This window comes from Aethalodelphis obliquidens, unplaced genomic scaffold (genome assembly GCF_003676395.1).
Source record: "Aethalodelphis obliquidens isolate GAN/ISIS:26980383/991018 unplaced genomic scaffold, ASM367639v1 scaffold16, whole genome shotgun sequence".
Classification (NCBI taxonomy): domain Eukaryota; kingdom Metazoa; phylum Chordata; class Mammalia; order Artiodactyla; family Delphinidae; genus Aethalodelphis; species Aethalodelphis obliquidens.
Genome location: NW_020837960.1, coordinates 13,793,931 through 13,807,599, shown reverse-complemented (window position 1 = coordinate 13,807,599; position 13,669 = coordinate 13,793,931). Strand labels below are relative to the sequence as shown.

The 13,669-nt window shown below is 32.8% G+C and overlaps 1 protein-coding gene across 10 annotated transcripts in view; it reads left to right on the top strand.

The window, feature by feature from the left end:
• Positions 1–13,669, top strand: part of ZC3H13 (zinc finger CCCH-type containing 13) — a 91,423-nt gene that overhangs the window by 1,477 nt on the left and 76,277 nt on the right. For 6 of the 10 annotated variants that reach the window (XM_027116245.1, XM_027116244.1, XM_027116242.1 and 3 more), the window contains exons 2-4: positions 4,767–4,892; positions 5,225–5,334; positions 7,973–8,084. In XM_027116245.1, coding sequence (XP_026972046.1) covers positions 4,776–4,892; positions 5,225–5,334; positions 7,973–8,084 — 339 coding nt within the window. In that variant the 5' untranslated portion in view covers positions 4,767–4,775. Of the gene's footprint in view, positions 1–2,037; positions 2,208–4,766; positions 4,893–5,224; positions 5,335–7,972; positions 8,085–13,669 lie in introns of all 10 variants that reach the window. The other 4 variants (XM_027116243.1, XM_027116239.1, XM_027116238.1 and 1 more) reach the window with 3 other exon arrangements.

Here is a 13,669-nt window from a genome sequence, read left to right as displayed (position 1 = left end):
TGCATGCCTCTTACGCGCTTCCTAACTATCGGTGATTCGAAATGAACATTGATTGCGTATTTTAAGATATGCAAATTTATCTAATTTTCATATTTATAAATTAAAACTAAAATCCCACAGGTGGATGCTATTTTACTTTCTGTACAAGTTATCAAACATTTAATAAGTTATCGGTGTTAACTTGTATTGTAATATGCACTGACATTTACATATAGAAAGCAGTTGTTTAACATTTATTTATAGAATTGGTTTTCAGTAAATTTTAGTCTTTCCTACCTCCCCCAAACCCCACTCTGCTTTTCATATAGAGTTGAGTTGGAGCTTTTTCAGCAGATATTTAGTAGCAGTTGAAATGTTAACTGGTGTTGGTATATATAAAGTGTCTTCTATTCTTTTTTTGGTCGTTTTGTATGTTGCAGTTCTGTTTACTTCACTTTATAGTAGTTGCCAGCATGGGATATTCTCCCTGCATAGTCTTTTTAACAAAATGTATTTTCTGCACAATGCTACAATATTGCCTTCCTCACACCTGTGTAGTCAGTTTAGTGCTGACGATTCTGTTTTGAATTCAGTTTGAAATTGTATTAGTCTATCTACATATAAGCAATTGGCAAGATTGTTCAAGAAAGTTCTTTTTTTCTTAAAATATGTTAAGAAAAAATTCTCTCACACTATGCAACAAATAAACTTAACTGTTTTTCTTTCAAAACTAAGAAATATAAATATGAAGAGGTCTTATTTTTAATATAACACTTTTAATTTTAGGATGCCAGTGGATAGAGATTTATTCTCCTACCGGTTAGTCCCAGGAATTATGTAGCTTTAATTGCTTAGTTATTTCACAGTTTCCTAATATTATGGTGCTACTTATCCAGGTTAAAGTGTTTTATGCTTTCATTTATGCTACCGGAAGATGAGAACTCAAAAAGATGTAATTGTGGATTGCAGTGAGAATACTAGAACTAATAAGTTTTATTGACAAGATTTTAGTAATCAGGATTCAGAAATAATTTAAAAAGAGGCCCCTGTGTTTCTCCCTTCTCAGTCATATTTATAGCATGAAGCTATGAGTACATTGTGATATTTGTAAGTTTCAGGGGGAAGGAGGACATTTCCCATTTATTAAGACTTTTTGTTGTGTCTTAATAGGTTTAAACTTCGTGTCCCATGTTTTTCATTTTCTTTATGCCACGTGGCTTGTGGGATCTTAGTTCCTCTGACCAGGGATCGAACCTGGGCCCTTGGCAGTGAGAGCTCAGAGTCCTAACCGCTGAACCGCCAGGGAATTCCCTTCATTTTCTTTTTCAGTTGAAAAAATATTAAAACTTCTGATATTTATTTACTCTACAAATGGAGAGGAGAAATAGGAGAATAACTCAACAGACTTTTACCACTGTCACTCTGGCTTTGCTAATAATGCTCGTGTTTGGGAAAGACATGATAATGTGAGTGGGAGTGTGATGGTTACTTAAAACTAAAGAATAAATTGAAAACTGAGGGAAAGCCTTCAAAGTCTCTGAGATAGGGAAGACTTTAATATTTACATTTTTTCTTATTGTTTCTAATTTTTCTCATATATTTTGAAGCATTTACTTCTTATTGAAGCCTGTTCAGATATTAATTGAAACAGTTTTCCTCCTCTCATTCAAATCTACATTTTACTCTTTTGTGGTTTATCTTTCTCTTTGGGCCCAAATTTTTAGAGTGAAAATTCTAATCATCATATTAGATGGTAACATAGTTTTAAATTAATATATATGAGCAAATGTTTTCCTCGTGTACTGTAGGTTATGTGTATATATTTAGAAAAATGGGATTTAAAATATTATATTTTGTATTTGCAGGCATAAGGCATTTTGTCTGTGCAAAAATCATAAATGTTTCATAATAATATTTAGATAATTTGTTGACTGCTGATAGAAGTTCCTAGATAGACGATCAGAAGAATTTCTGTTTCTGTCAATTAGAAAAGTTCAATTTCTACTTTTTCTTTTATTGCCTCAGGGTTTTTTTTCTTTCTTCTTTTTTCCTGTCTAGGACCTCCCTGTAACCTAGACCTGGTCCTCAAACTCAGTGTCATTTTAGGCCAAGGTCTGACACTGTTGGACTCTCTAAGAAAAGAGAATACGTCCTTACTTCATTGCTGTTCTTCCCTAAGTTGGAAGACTCAACAGTAGCAGAAGTAAAACTCCTGGGATAATCACTATGTAGGTGAATCTTGTAGTTCTTGATGTCACCTGTAAGAGCTACTTTGTCTCTGTTGGAAGGAACTTTTTTAGTGTCAAGAATACAAGTAAAGGGATAAGATTGGATCATTAGTCCTCACTTGATTGTCTGTTGCAGTCCAAAACCCTTTGAAGTCTTCAAAGCTTATGTTAGGGATCTAGGATGGGAGAGAAGCTGTGAGACCCTGCTTTCCAGCAGTAGGTCAGAGGAGGAGAGGAGTGCTGATTCAAGCAACAGATTATAGGTGGGGAAGAGAAACCGTAGAGTTAATAATACCTGGAGCCCTCAGAAAGACAAGAAAAGAGAGATGACCAGTGTTTCAAGTATAATAATAAATAGCTTGTTGCCCCAGTTGTGCAAAACACTACTGTTGATTTTTTTTGGAGGAGGGAGGGTGTGTTTGGAGTAGGGGCATGTTGGGGATAGAGATTTTGGGGGCAGACCATTTCCACTGATAGTGGAAGGAAAAATGTAAGCTTAGGGTTACTTGTCTTGATGCAGTGTGGTGGGATGGTGTGCCTGTTTCCCAAGTTGTAGATAACTAATAATAACTAATAAGAAACTTTTAGAACACATTCATTTTTAAGTTTATTAATAAATGTTTTTAAAATTGAATTAATGAATGAGGATTTCAATGCACACCTGTATGTTTTTATAGTAACAGATAATGAGACTTTAAAAATTTGTTTTTGTTCTAACTTTTTCCATACATTTTGTTACATGTTTACTTCTTATCGAATCTTAGTTATAAATTATAAAAAAGTGTTTTTCTCAGTTAATCAAAGCTCTACGTTTTCTAGATCTTTCTCAGCTCCACTTATCGCTTATCTTGGCTTTTATTTATGTTCAGTAAGTCAAATGTACATGTGGAATTTTACCAGCTTTTCCTTTATAAATTCACATTTGGGCTGAGAATAAGCTCAAGAAAAGTTAAATCAAAGATTATCTTGCAATACTCACTCTAGTGTGGAGGGTGGACCTCATAGTTCCTTACTTGATGAACAGTTGATACATAAGTGATTTTATGTTGCACAAATTCTTGTTCACTTATGTGACACTCTGTAATTTTTTAAAATTTGTAATTACTTTCAAGTTACCTTTTTTGAATCATTAAAAATTGATTGTAATCATAATTAATGATTACATTGTATATTAGAAAATAAGAATATAAAATTTTCCAATTTAAAACTACCATATTGTATCATATCATATTTTCCTTTTGGTTCATTACCTGTTAATTTGTCAAATGTCCATAGTCTTTGGACCTTTTCAAAGTGTGACTTGACAAGAAGTATCTAACTGGACCAAACATTGTAATTTTTTTTTTTTAAGTTTTGATTCTGTACTACCATGATTTAATTTCCTTTTAAGTGATAGGACCTTACTTTGAAACCACATTAAAGAGCATTTGTGAACTTTATAGAGACCAGTTCTTTACCAAATGGAACTTTCACTTCTTTAGTTGACATCATTCATTCTAGTAACTTTTGACTACTAACAAAATTTCAACTCATGTTTAGTGTATAAAGTGTGAAACGGTTTAGTTCCTTTTTCTTTCTCTTAGGCAGTTCCTACCCACTTCCCACAGTAGTGTACTCTCTAGATTATTCTAGGTCTAGAATTTAACATTGTTTTCTAACATATATCATAGTGCTGTTATCTGATATTTTCATTTCTAGTTGAATCACCTGATTGTATATTTTAGTTTCTAATGTTTTATTTACTTTTGTAAAATATTTTTATAATTCATCTTTCTTTTCTTGTTAATAATAATGGTAAATAGCCTGTTTATTTCTTTTAGCATCTTTGACTTTTATGTCAATTCAGTGCAGTATAGATTATCAAAACATCTTCACTTTTTCTAGTTCTACAGCCTGTCATATTTTGAAAGAAGGTCACTTATCAACATTGAGGGTTTTGTTTTTTGTATTATTGCAAAATAAATTTCCTGATTATGCTGTTCTTCTTTGGCTTCTGTAAGACAAAGAAAATATTTAAATAGTATTTTTCTCCCAAGCTGATTTTTGGGACATAGCTGATGTTATCACTTAAACTGTGTAAAACATAATTTCTACTCTGACTAAAATTCTTACCTGATTTTATTTTTGGCAAAGCTTTCTTTAACCGTTAACTAGTTGATGGAGAATGATAGCACAACTTTCTTTAAAAGACAGTTATTAAATTTTGAAACAACTTTTATAAGGAACTTAGAAACTAAACATTTTATAGTGTGTTTTCTGAAATTGAATGTACTATGGAAACTTAACTGTGTGAGTAGAATCTTACTCTGTAGAAGAGGTAAAATTCTAGGCAAAAGATTCAAAATTGTTCTAAATTCACTAATAAGGTATGTCTTAGAAGATAGTTTCTGTTTACCTCTGTTTACTTGTGACCTCTCCTATGGCTTTTTTCTTCTGAGAAAAATCCCCTGTAATTTTGCAGTGTTATCTTATCTACCATTTTATCTACTTGTAAGTTATTGGCTCAGTTATTTAAAACTGAAGAATTTTACAGTTTGCCTCTCTCTTTTTTGGTTAAAGTAGTACAAAATGTCAAAAATTAGAAGGAAGGTCACAGTGGAAAATACCAAGACCATATCTGATAGCACATCCCGAAGACCCAGTGTATTTGAGAGGCTTGGACCCAGCACTGGCAGTACAGCAGAGGTGAGTTGTCACTAGTACAGTCACAGGGGTTCTCTTGAATTCCTGTTCTTCAACTTCTTATTTATATCACAAAAGTGAATAGGTTGTTGTATCGTAGGAATATTGGTTTAGTAAATTTTTTAAAATGTGTTTCATAAAAAAGGAGTGAGATGGGCATTAGGGTTTATGGGCTTTTTTTTTTTTTTTGATGTTTTTATTATTTGGGGAGTAATATATCTCAGGTTAGTTGGAATTTTGATAGCATTTATTTAAATTTTGTCCCACTAGCATCTTTTTTTCCAGAAATAAATATGACTAAATATGAAATTTACATAGTAATATCTGTCTCTTAGACACAGTGCCGTAACTGGCTGAAGACTGGCAACTGCCTCTATGGAAACACATGTAGATTCGTACATGGCCCTTCACCCCGTGGTAAAGGTTATAGCAGCAATTATAGAAGGTAAATTGAGAACTTTGAATTGTTCATATACTATTAGAAGATGGTTTTTGTAATTTATCTAGTATAAAAATCTGAAATACTACCATATGTTTGGTCAGATTTTCTATTTTGGTGGTAGTCTTATCAATAGCAGAGATCGACAGGATCTTTTTAGTTGTTAATTTCAAGATTAATAGAGATGTTTGCTTTAAGATTAATTTGCTCAAAAATTTGTTTTTGTAATATATGTGTGGCTTACTTTTGTGCCCTGCCCCGCAATTATGTATTAAAGTGCTGTTTAAGACGGCAGAATTTCATGGATTTGCTTTTAGTGAGGAGAGACTACATTCAACTCTTAAAATAGTAGAATTTAAATAAGTATAATTTTAGCTATTTAAGATGTTCTAAATTCAAATCGTAATTACAAAAGATAATCTAATGCAAGCTCTGTAGGTTAGAATGCATTTGCCAAATCTCTTATCACAATATATTGAGGTAAATGAAAGTATGTATTTATATGTGGATAAATGTACTACCTATTTAGAATATCATTTTTCCTTTAATAAAGGCAAGGCTAAATTAGACTTTCCTAATAAAAATCTTTTATTTTTCTTTTGGCTCCCTCATGATGATTTTGCTATGGTGTTTAAAGATGTAACATACATAAAGATTGTCACAAAAGCAGTTTAAACTTGATTGGTAAACAACTGATTTACCTAGTCCTAAAATTGAATGTGCTGATTGCTTTGGCTTCAGCGACAGTGTAAAAACTGAACATTAGCATTTGGAGATTTCCTTTTTAATTGGGTGAATTTTTGTGTATGTGTATGGATTTTGAAGTTTAACAGAACTTAAAATTCAAAACCTTAACATTAGCTGACTTTCTGTTCACTTAAATGTTGTACATTTTTAGGTTACTTGTGATGCTGAGTACTCTGTTTTATTTGTATTTAGATTGTCATCTGTCCCTTCTGTCAATGTGGGAAAGTTAGTCTTTATAAGTTTAATACCTGTATAAACAAACACATACCTGGGGAAACGGTTTCAATAATTTTAATGTTTTGCTTATATTATTACTGTACTTTTAATACATGCTTTACTTCATCTGTGACATTAACATACTCAAAATTTTTATACAAGAGATGGTTGTGAGGCAAATGGGCAGAGAAATTTGTCTAAAATGGAAAAAAATAGTGTCATTCCTAGATTTAGAGTAAGGGATTATTTGTTATAATTTTGCTATTTTGTGCATTTTTTCCCCAGTAACTTCCTTCGTATTTGTGTATTTTCCCTTTTTTTTATAAGGAAGAAAAATATAGTTCATAATGTGATTCAGAGATGGAAAGAAAAGTAATGTATTTCAGAAATGCTTACTTAGTCACAAATCATTTAAGTCACTGAGCATTCACTGTATGTAGAGCATTCTGTTAGGTACTGTTTAGGATAGAAACAAGTTTATAATACACTGTCTTATTATTTAAAGGAAACTAGGGCACATAAAATTTACATGTGCATCATAACTATAATTTAAAGCATTTAAGTGCTGGTTCTTAATAAGAAGATCCATTTACCAGTTCAGCTTTAACTGTTAAAACATTTAATATAGATCTATAAAATGTGCATGTAAATGTTAATGAGCTCCTTTAAAGTGAATTGACTGAAATTATTTTTTCACTAATCATGTGATTTGTATTAATGATTGATAAAGGACTCGATTTGATTGAACAGCTATTACTTGAAATAGATGTCAATATTTTTGTAATCTGTTTATATCTTTTAAAAACATTATACACATTTTTTTTTGGTGGCTAAAGAGGGACATATCATTCCTTAACAACTGTTGCCCTCTTTTAATGGTGCTCTAGGAATAGTCTATAAAGGCAGTGTGTTTTCTGCCTCTGCTTTATTTTTCTCACTTAGTGATGGTGTGAAAATAATTGAACATCCATTTATCAAATTGCTAATATAAATTATGAAGCTTTACCAGTGTTAAATATAAATATGTATATTTTTCCTTAATTAAAAACAAGAGTATAAAAGCAGAGTATAAACTCACTGTTGAAAATCTTGCTTTGAATTTTTCAACTACTTTCTACTCTGAAATAATTTCAAATTTAAGAAGAATTGTAAGAATAACATAATTTGCTTTCATTCTTGAGATGCATAAAATATTTTCACAGTTGTTGATGTTGCATCCAACCATATACATGTATATGATAATACTGTTGTTTCTAGATTAATTTTGCAGTGCTGTGGTTTAAAACTTTACCTTCCTACTTTTTGCTTTCAAATATAACTAATATATTTATGTGATTCATAGGAAAACAAATTAAGGTATTAATTACAAATTCCTTTCTCTCAGCTCACCTATAGTTTCTTATTAATATCACCAGTACCTGCCACCCCATGGAGTTTTAGTGTATGCATTTTGGTTGGTATTGGGAGAAAACTTGTAAGTGATACTTATATTTTTTTATATATTAATATATAAACTGAAATTTATTGTTTTTCTGAACTTTAGGAGCCATGGATAGTAGAAAAACTATTTTGAGATTTGTGAGGTTATTTCTGTAAATATATTCTTATAAAATGTTATATAAATATAGATTTTTGTTGTTTTGTTTTGTTTTTTGTTTTGTTTTTGTTTTTTGGTTCAAAGGTCACCAGAAAGACCTACAGGGGATCTTAGAGAAAGAATGAAGAACAAGCGCCAAGATGTGGACGCTGAGTCCCAGAAACGAAATACAGAGGAGTCATCCTCACCTGTTAGGGTAGGAATGAATTTCCCCAAACAAAGTTAAATTTCAGTAGTGATTTATTATTTATGTTCTATTTTAAATATTATCTTGTGTGCTAAATATATGGTAAATGTGTAATATTGCATTACAGTGTTCTATATGGATAATGTAATTTAGAGGGAAAAAGTCCTCTGGAAAAACTCATAATTCTTACCGTTTTAGTTCTTCTTGGTGGTAGTTAAAATGAAGGGATCTGGTTGGCAGAGCTCAAGCTGAACTTCATAGGGTTTCTGTGCCATGGTGGACATCATGAGTATTTAAATGTATTCTTAAGTTTTCGGAATTTCAGCCAGCCATCATTTCCTGCTTGCTTCCAAGAAGAGTTGAAGTGCCTTGCAGTACAACACTTTTAAATTAAAACAGTGAAGGCAAGGCATGGTGGTGACAGAAACTGAACTAGAAAGCACATATGATCACAGAATTTAGTGGTGAAACCAAAAGAGAAGCACAATTTATGATGTAGTTTATTGATTAAAAGAAAACATAGATGTTTGTCAGGAATGGAAATTTCCCAGATCTAATTTTTTTTTTTAAAGAAATTTATCATGCTCTTGTGTGTGCATTTGCAATGAATTTATTGAGATACAGTTCATCCATTTAAAGTGTACACTTGGGCAGCTTTTCACATATTCAGTCATGCATCCATCACCACAGTCTATTTTAGGACAATTTCATCACCCCAGAAAGAATACCCATAACCTTTAGCGGTCATTTCCCTAGCCCCTCAGTTGACCACCAGCCCTGGGCAAACACTATTCCAGTTACTGTCACTGTAAATTTGCCTATTCTGGATATTTATATAAATCGAGTCATACAATATGTGAGTTTTTTTGTCACTAGTTTCTTGCACTTAGCATAGTGTTTTCAAGGTTTGTGAAAGATTAGGGGATGTGTCAGTATTTCACTTCTTGTTTTTGCCAAATAACATTCCATTGTATTGAGATATCACATTCTTTTTATCCATTCATCAGTCGATGAATGTTGGGGTTGTTTCCATGTTTTGGCTCTTGTGAATAATGCTGCTATGAACATTTGTATACAAGTTTTTGTGTGGCCATGTGTTTTTATTTCTCTTGAGTTTATATCTGAGAGTGGGATTGCTCAGTCATGTGGTAACTATGTTTAGCCTTTTGAGGAACTGCTAGGATGTTTTCCAAAGCAGCTGCACCATTTTAAATTCTTTACATCAGTGTGTGAGATTTCCAATACTCCACATCTTTGCCAGAATTTGCTGTTATCTAATTTTTTGATTATACCTATCGGTAATCTCATTGTAGTTTTGACTTGCATTTCTCTGATTGCTAGTGATGTTGAACATCTTCTTGTGTGCTTATTGGCCATTTGTATATGTTCTTTGGAGAAATGTCTATTCAGATCCTTTGTCCATTTTTAGATTGGGTTGTCTTTCTATTGTTGATTTGTAAGAATTCTTTATGTATTTTGGATCCAAGTCCCTTATATATATGAGTTGCAAAAATTTTCTCCTATTCTGTGGATTGTCTTTTCATGTTCTTGATGGTGTCCTTTAAAAAATGTTTTTAATTTGATGAAATCCAATTTATCTATATTTTTGTTGTGCTTTTGGTGTCACATTTAAGAAACTGTTGTCTAATTCAAGGTCAAAGATTTATGCCTATGTTTTCTTCAAAGAATCTTAGAGCTTTAGCTCTTACATTTAAATCTTTGATCCATTTTGAGTTAATTTTTATTTATGGTGTGAGGTAAGGGTCCAACCTCATTCTTTTGCATATGGATATCTAGCTGTCTCATTATAGCCTTTTTACGAAAGTTACTGAATTGTATAAGCAGCAACCTCTTTGATAATTTTCGATATATAGAAGCTTTCTTTTGGCTATTTTGATCCTTGAAAAAAAGCTGTGTCACAGTTTTATATTATAGTTTGTAAACATCTTTGGGGACTTAAAGTAATGCAGTTTTAAGTGTGTAGCTTTCTAATGTCTGATATGATACGTAAAACCGTTTTAGAAATCTCAAATGGTAGTTCTCAGCTGGCGGTATGTATCAAAATCCTTTTGGAGGAGAAATGGTCTTTTTCAAAATACACACGTAGGTACTTTACCCTTAATCTACTGAATTAGAATTTCTGGGTAGGGGCTGAGCATGTGTATTGCATTTTGAAATAACTTTTTATTTCAGAATAATGAATGGACTCCATGGTTTGCTGGTATATGTTTAACAACCACTCAGAAAAAAAGAAAGCCATACTTTGTAGGATTTACCAATTTCTTTGGTGTAAATACTCCCATCATGGTCAGTTTCAAGCTACTAAAATGGTATCACTGAATACAGAGTTGGGAAGTGTGGGAATACACACACACAATAAATGTAATTAACCACAAGAGTAGAGTGTACTAAAATATTTGGGAAGTGAGTTTTGAATAATTAGTACTGTTGGTTTTAATATTACTTATTTAATTGTTAGTTTTTATGATTTAATTTTTAGTTACAGCTTGTGCTGTTCCTAAAAATTTAACAGTTAGCTCTTGTGAGTCAGTGTGAACTGGCTCCAGCATACCACTAGGTAGATTGTACTTAATGTAAAGGGCAGACATCTGGAATTCATATTCTGAACACGTTACTTTAGGAATTGTTATTTAATGCTACCGTCAGTTTCTTTATCTGTAAAATGGAGATGATAGCTGTATTATTGTGTTGCTGTGAAGAAAATATATGTAAAACAAGTATCATGACTGACTCTTCCAGTGTGACAGCTTAATAAATGGTATTAGAATAGCTCTTAGCCTTTTTTCTCAAATATAAATTGGTTTTAGGCTCTTAATAGGAGATGAATATCGGCATTGGAGATTGAGGTTTTTAACAGATCTCTAAGTGTAAGTAGTTGTTGATTGTAAAGGTTTATATGTTCAGCATATCGTTTTAGTAGACAGCAAAGTTGGTATTTTGTTAAGACATTTAAAGCCTGGTTCTTGCTTTCCTTAGATGAGATAGTCCTCAAAGGCACTTAACTTCATGCACACCTAAGGGATAAAGTCTCAAGATTCAAGAGTAGTCAGGTTTTAGGGAATTCACTATCCAAACTTAGAGAAAACTGTTAATAAGTTAGGATAGCAGGTATTAATTATTTTGAGTGCTATATCGGGCACGAAAACAGGTGCTGATCATTTCTGTGGTACATTCCCTATTGTAACCTGTGTGACTCTTGATCTTCACATAATGAATTTCTATGGGAAAATCAGATGTAGTTTATGTAGGGGCAAGTATCGCATAGATAACATAGCATGGCTAAGATAGGATGTGTGTGATTTTCTGCAAACTAATCCCACCGTTTCTCTGCTATTGACCTCAACTCCAATGTGTCTGAGGTTGATAAACCCTGAACTTGTGGAGAGACCAATTCATAAATAGGTAAACTGTAATGCTATAGACTGTGGTAGTATGCCAGAGAGAGAAGAGCAAAGCTCACAATGGAGGGAATAAGTAACTGCCTGGGGAACCAGAGGAAAATGACATTTGCACTGGATATTGAAGGATAGATGGGATGAAGGAGGGAATGGGTGAGAGTCTAGGAAGAGGAAGAAAACCAACACAATAACAATATTTTAAAGGACTTGTGTGTTTGAGAACCTGTGAAGCTGTGCACCTAGAGTGAAAGAATTAACGGCATGTGTATGTGAGATGAGGGCTGAAGAGATCTATCTTGTTTACCAATTCATCTCCAGACCCTGGAACTAGTAAGTTCACTTACTGAATAAATGAAAAGTGATTCTGATGTGCAGCCATTGTTGAGAACTCTTGATGGTCTCAGGTCTGCGCTGTCCAGTGGGGCTGTTGAGCACTTGAAGTGTAGCTAGTCTGAATTGAGATGTGCTGTAAGTATAAAATACATACTGAATTTCAAGGACTTAGTATGAAAAAAAGAAAGTCAAATATCTTGTTAATAATTTTTTATGTTGGTCATATGTTGCATTGGCAATATTTTGGACATGTTGTCTGGTCTAGGTGATCAGAACCATGCTTAACATAATGAAACTGAATTTAACATGGTGAGAGGCTAATTTGAGGTAGTGTCAGTAAGATTTGATGACCAAAAGAATGAGTGGAGGGGAGGTGTTAAGCCTAACTACAGGCTTTCCATGCTATTAACTAAGATGGAAAGGCCCCTTTTGTACGCTAGACTCATAGCATCACAGACTACTAACTTTTGGCACTGTTTTCTATATTTGCACAGACACTAATATGTTATTTTAGAACAGTTATGAAATAATAAACATATTTTTATGGTACTGGATACTTCCCACCAGTCTGTAGAACTTTTCAAATGCAGTCATTGAATTGTGTTTTCTTCTTCTATAACAGAGACTTGTTATTTTACATAATTCGAGCACACAATTAAAATAGCTTTGAAAGCAAAATTAGACCTGTGAATATAGAGTCAGGAGGAACATTCAAGCATTTGTTGATGATTAGGGCATGCATGTGCTATAGGGGATCTCTGTCTCTTAAGAGAAGCTTTGTGGCCACATTCAAGAAAGTATAAAATAATTCATCATTGTGGGAGGATATCTGATAGTTTAGGATTTAGAGATGCACTGTGAGCATCTCTTGCTCACCTGAAATCTTACCTTAGAGCAGATGGGCAATGGTCTGCGTTTATTTGTATGAATTGATCTTTTAAAACATTTTTTTCTTTTTTAAGTTATAAAATACATTATACATTTACCATTTTAAACATTTTTAAGTGTACAGTTCTGTGGCATTAAGTATACTTACATTGTTATGCAATCTTTACCACCATCCATCTCCGGTATTTTTCATGATCTTTGTTTTTAACGTCTTAATCTTTTTTGTCAATCTGCTTTCTCATATATGAAATTAAAACCATTGGAATAATGTTTCAACTGATCTGTGTAATATATTTAAAAATATTTTTTCTTAATCATTTTAATGACCTTCTCTGGTTCCAATAATAAGTCATTTTCAAAAGTTTTTCTTTTGAGACTTCAGAATGATGTTCCCTTTTCCTTGTCCAGTATTTTTTCAAAGGTCATTTTTATCATTTCCTACCCCACCTCAACCTGATGACTTATCTTCAGAGAATCTATTTAGACGATATTTATCCTCACCTCCACTCTGGATCTATTTAAGATGACTACTATGCAAATTACTTTTTCAGATCTCAGTCTTTAGCTGAATCGTAAGTTGATTATCCAACTTCCAGCCTCTTTCAGATATTTTATAGGCTACCATTGATGTTGACTTTGCACACTACAGTTGATTCTGACCTACCCTTAGTGCTTGGTTCTCTGGTTTTCTGAATTGAGAACTAATTTCTAGCATGAAGCTTTCTGTCTCTGGGAACTGTACCTCCCAGAATGTATACATAATTATTAGCTTTGCTTTGTAGTCCCCTACCCAGTTCTATTCCTGTCCCTCATTTCCCTCCCCCCACCACCTAAAAAAATTCCCTTGTTCTTTTTCTACATCTTGATATTTTTGGCTAGATGAGGAAAAAGTTTCACTGATAAGGAAGGAGATAGGACTATATGTGTTATAAAAAGCTGACTCATGCAATGGAG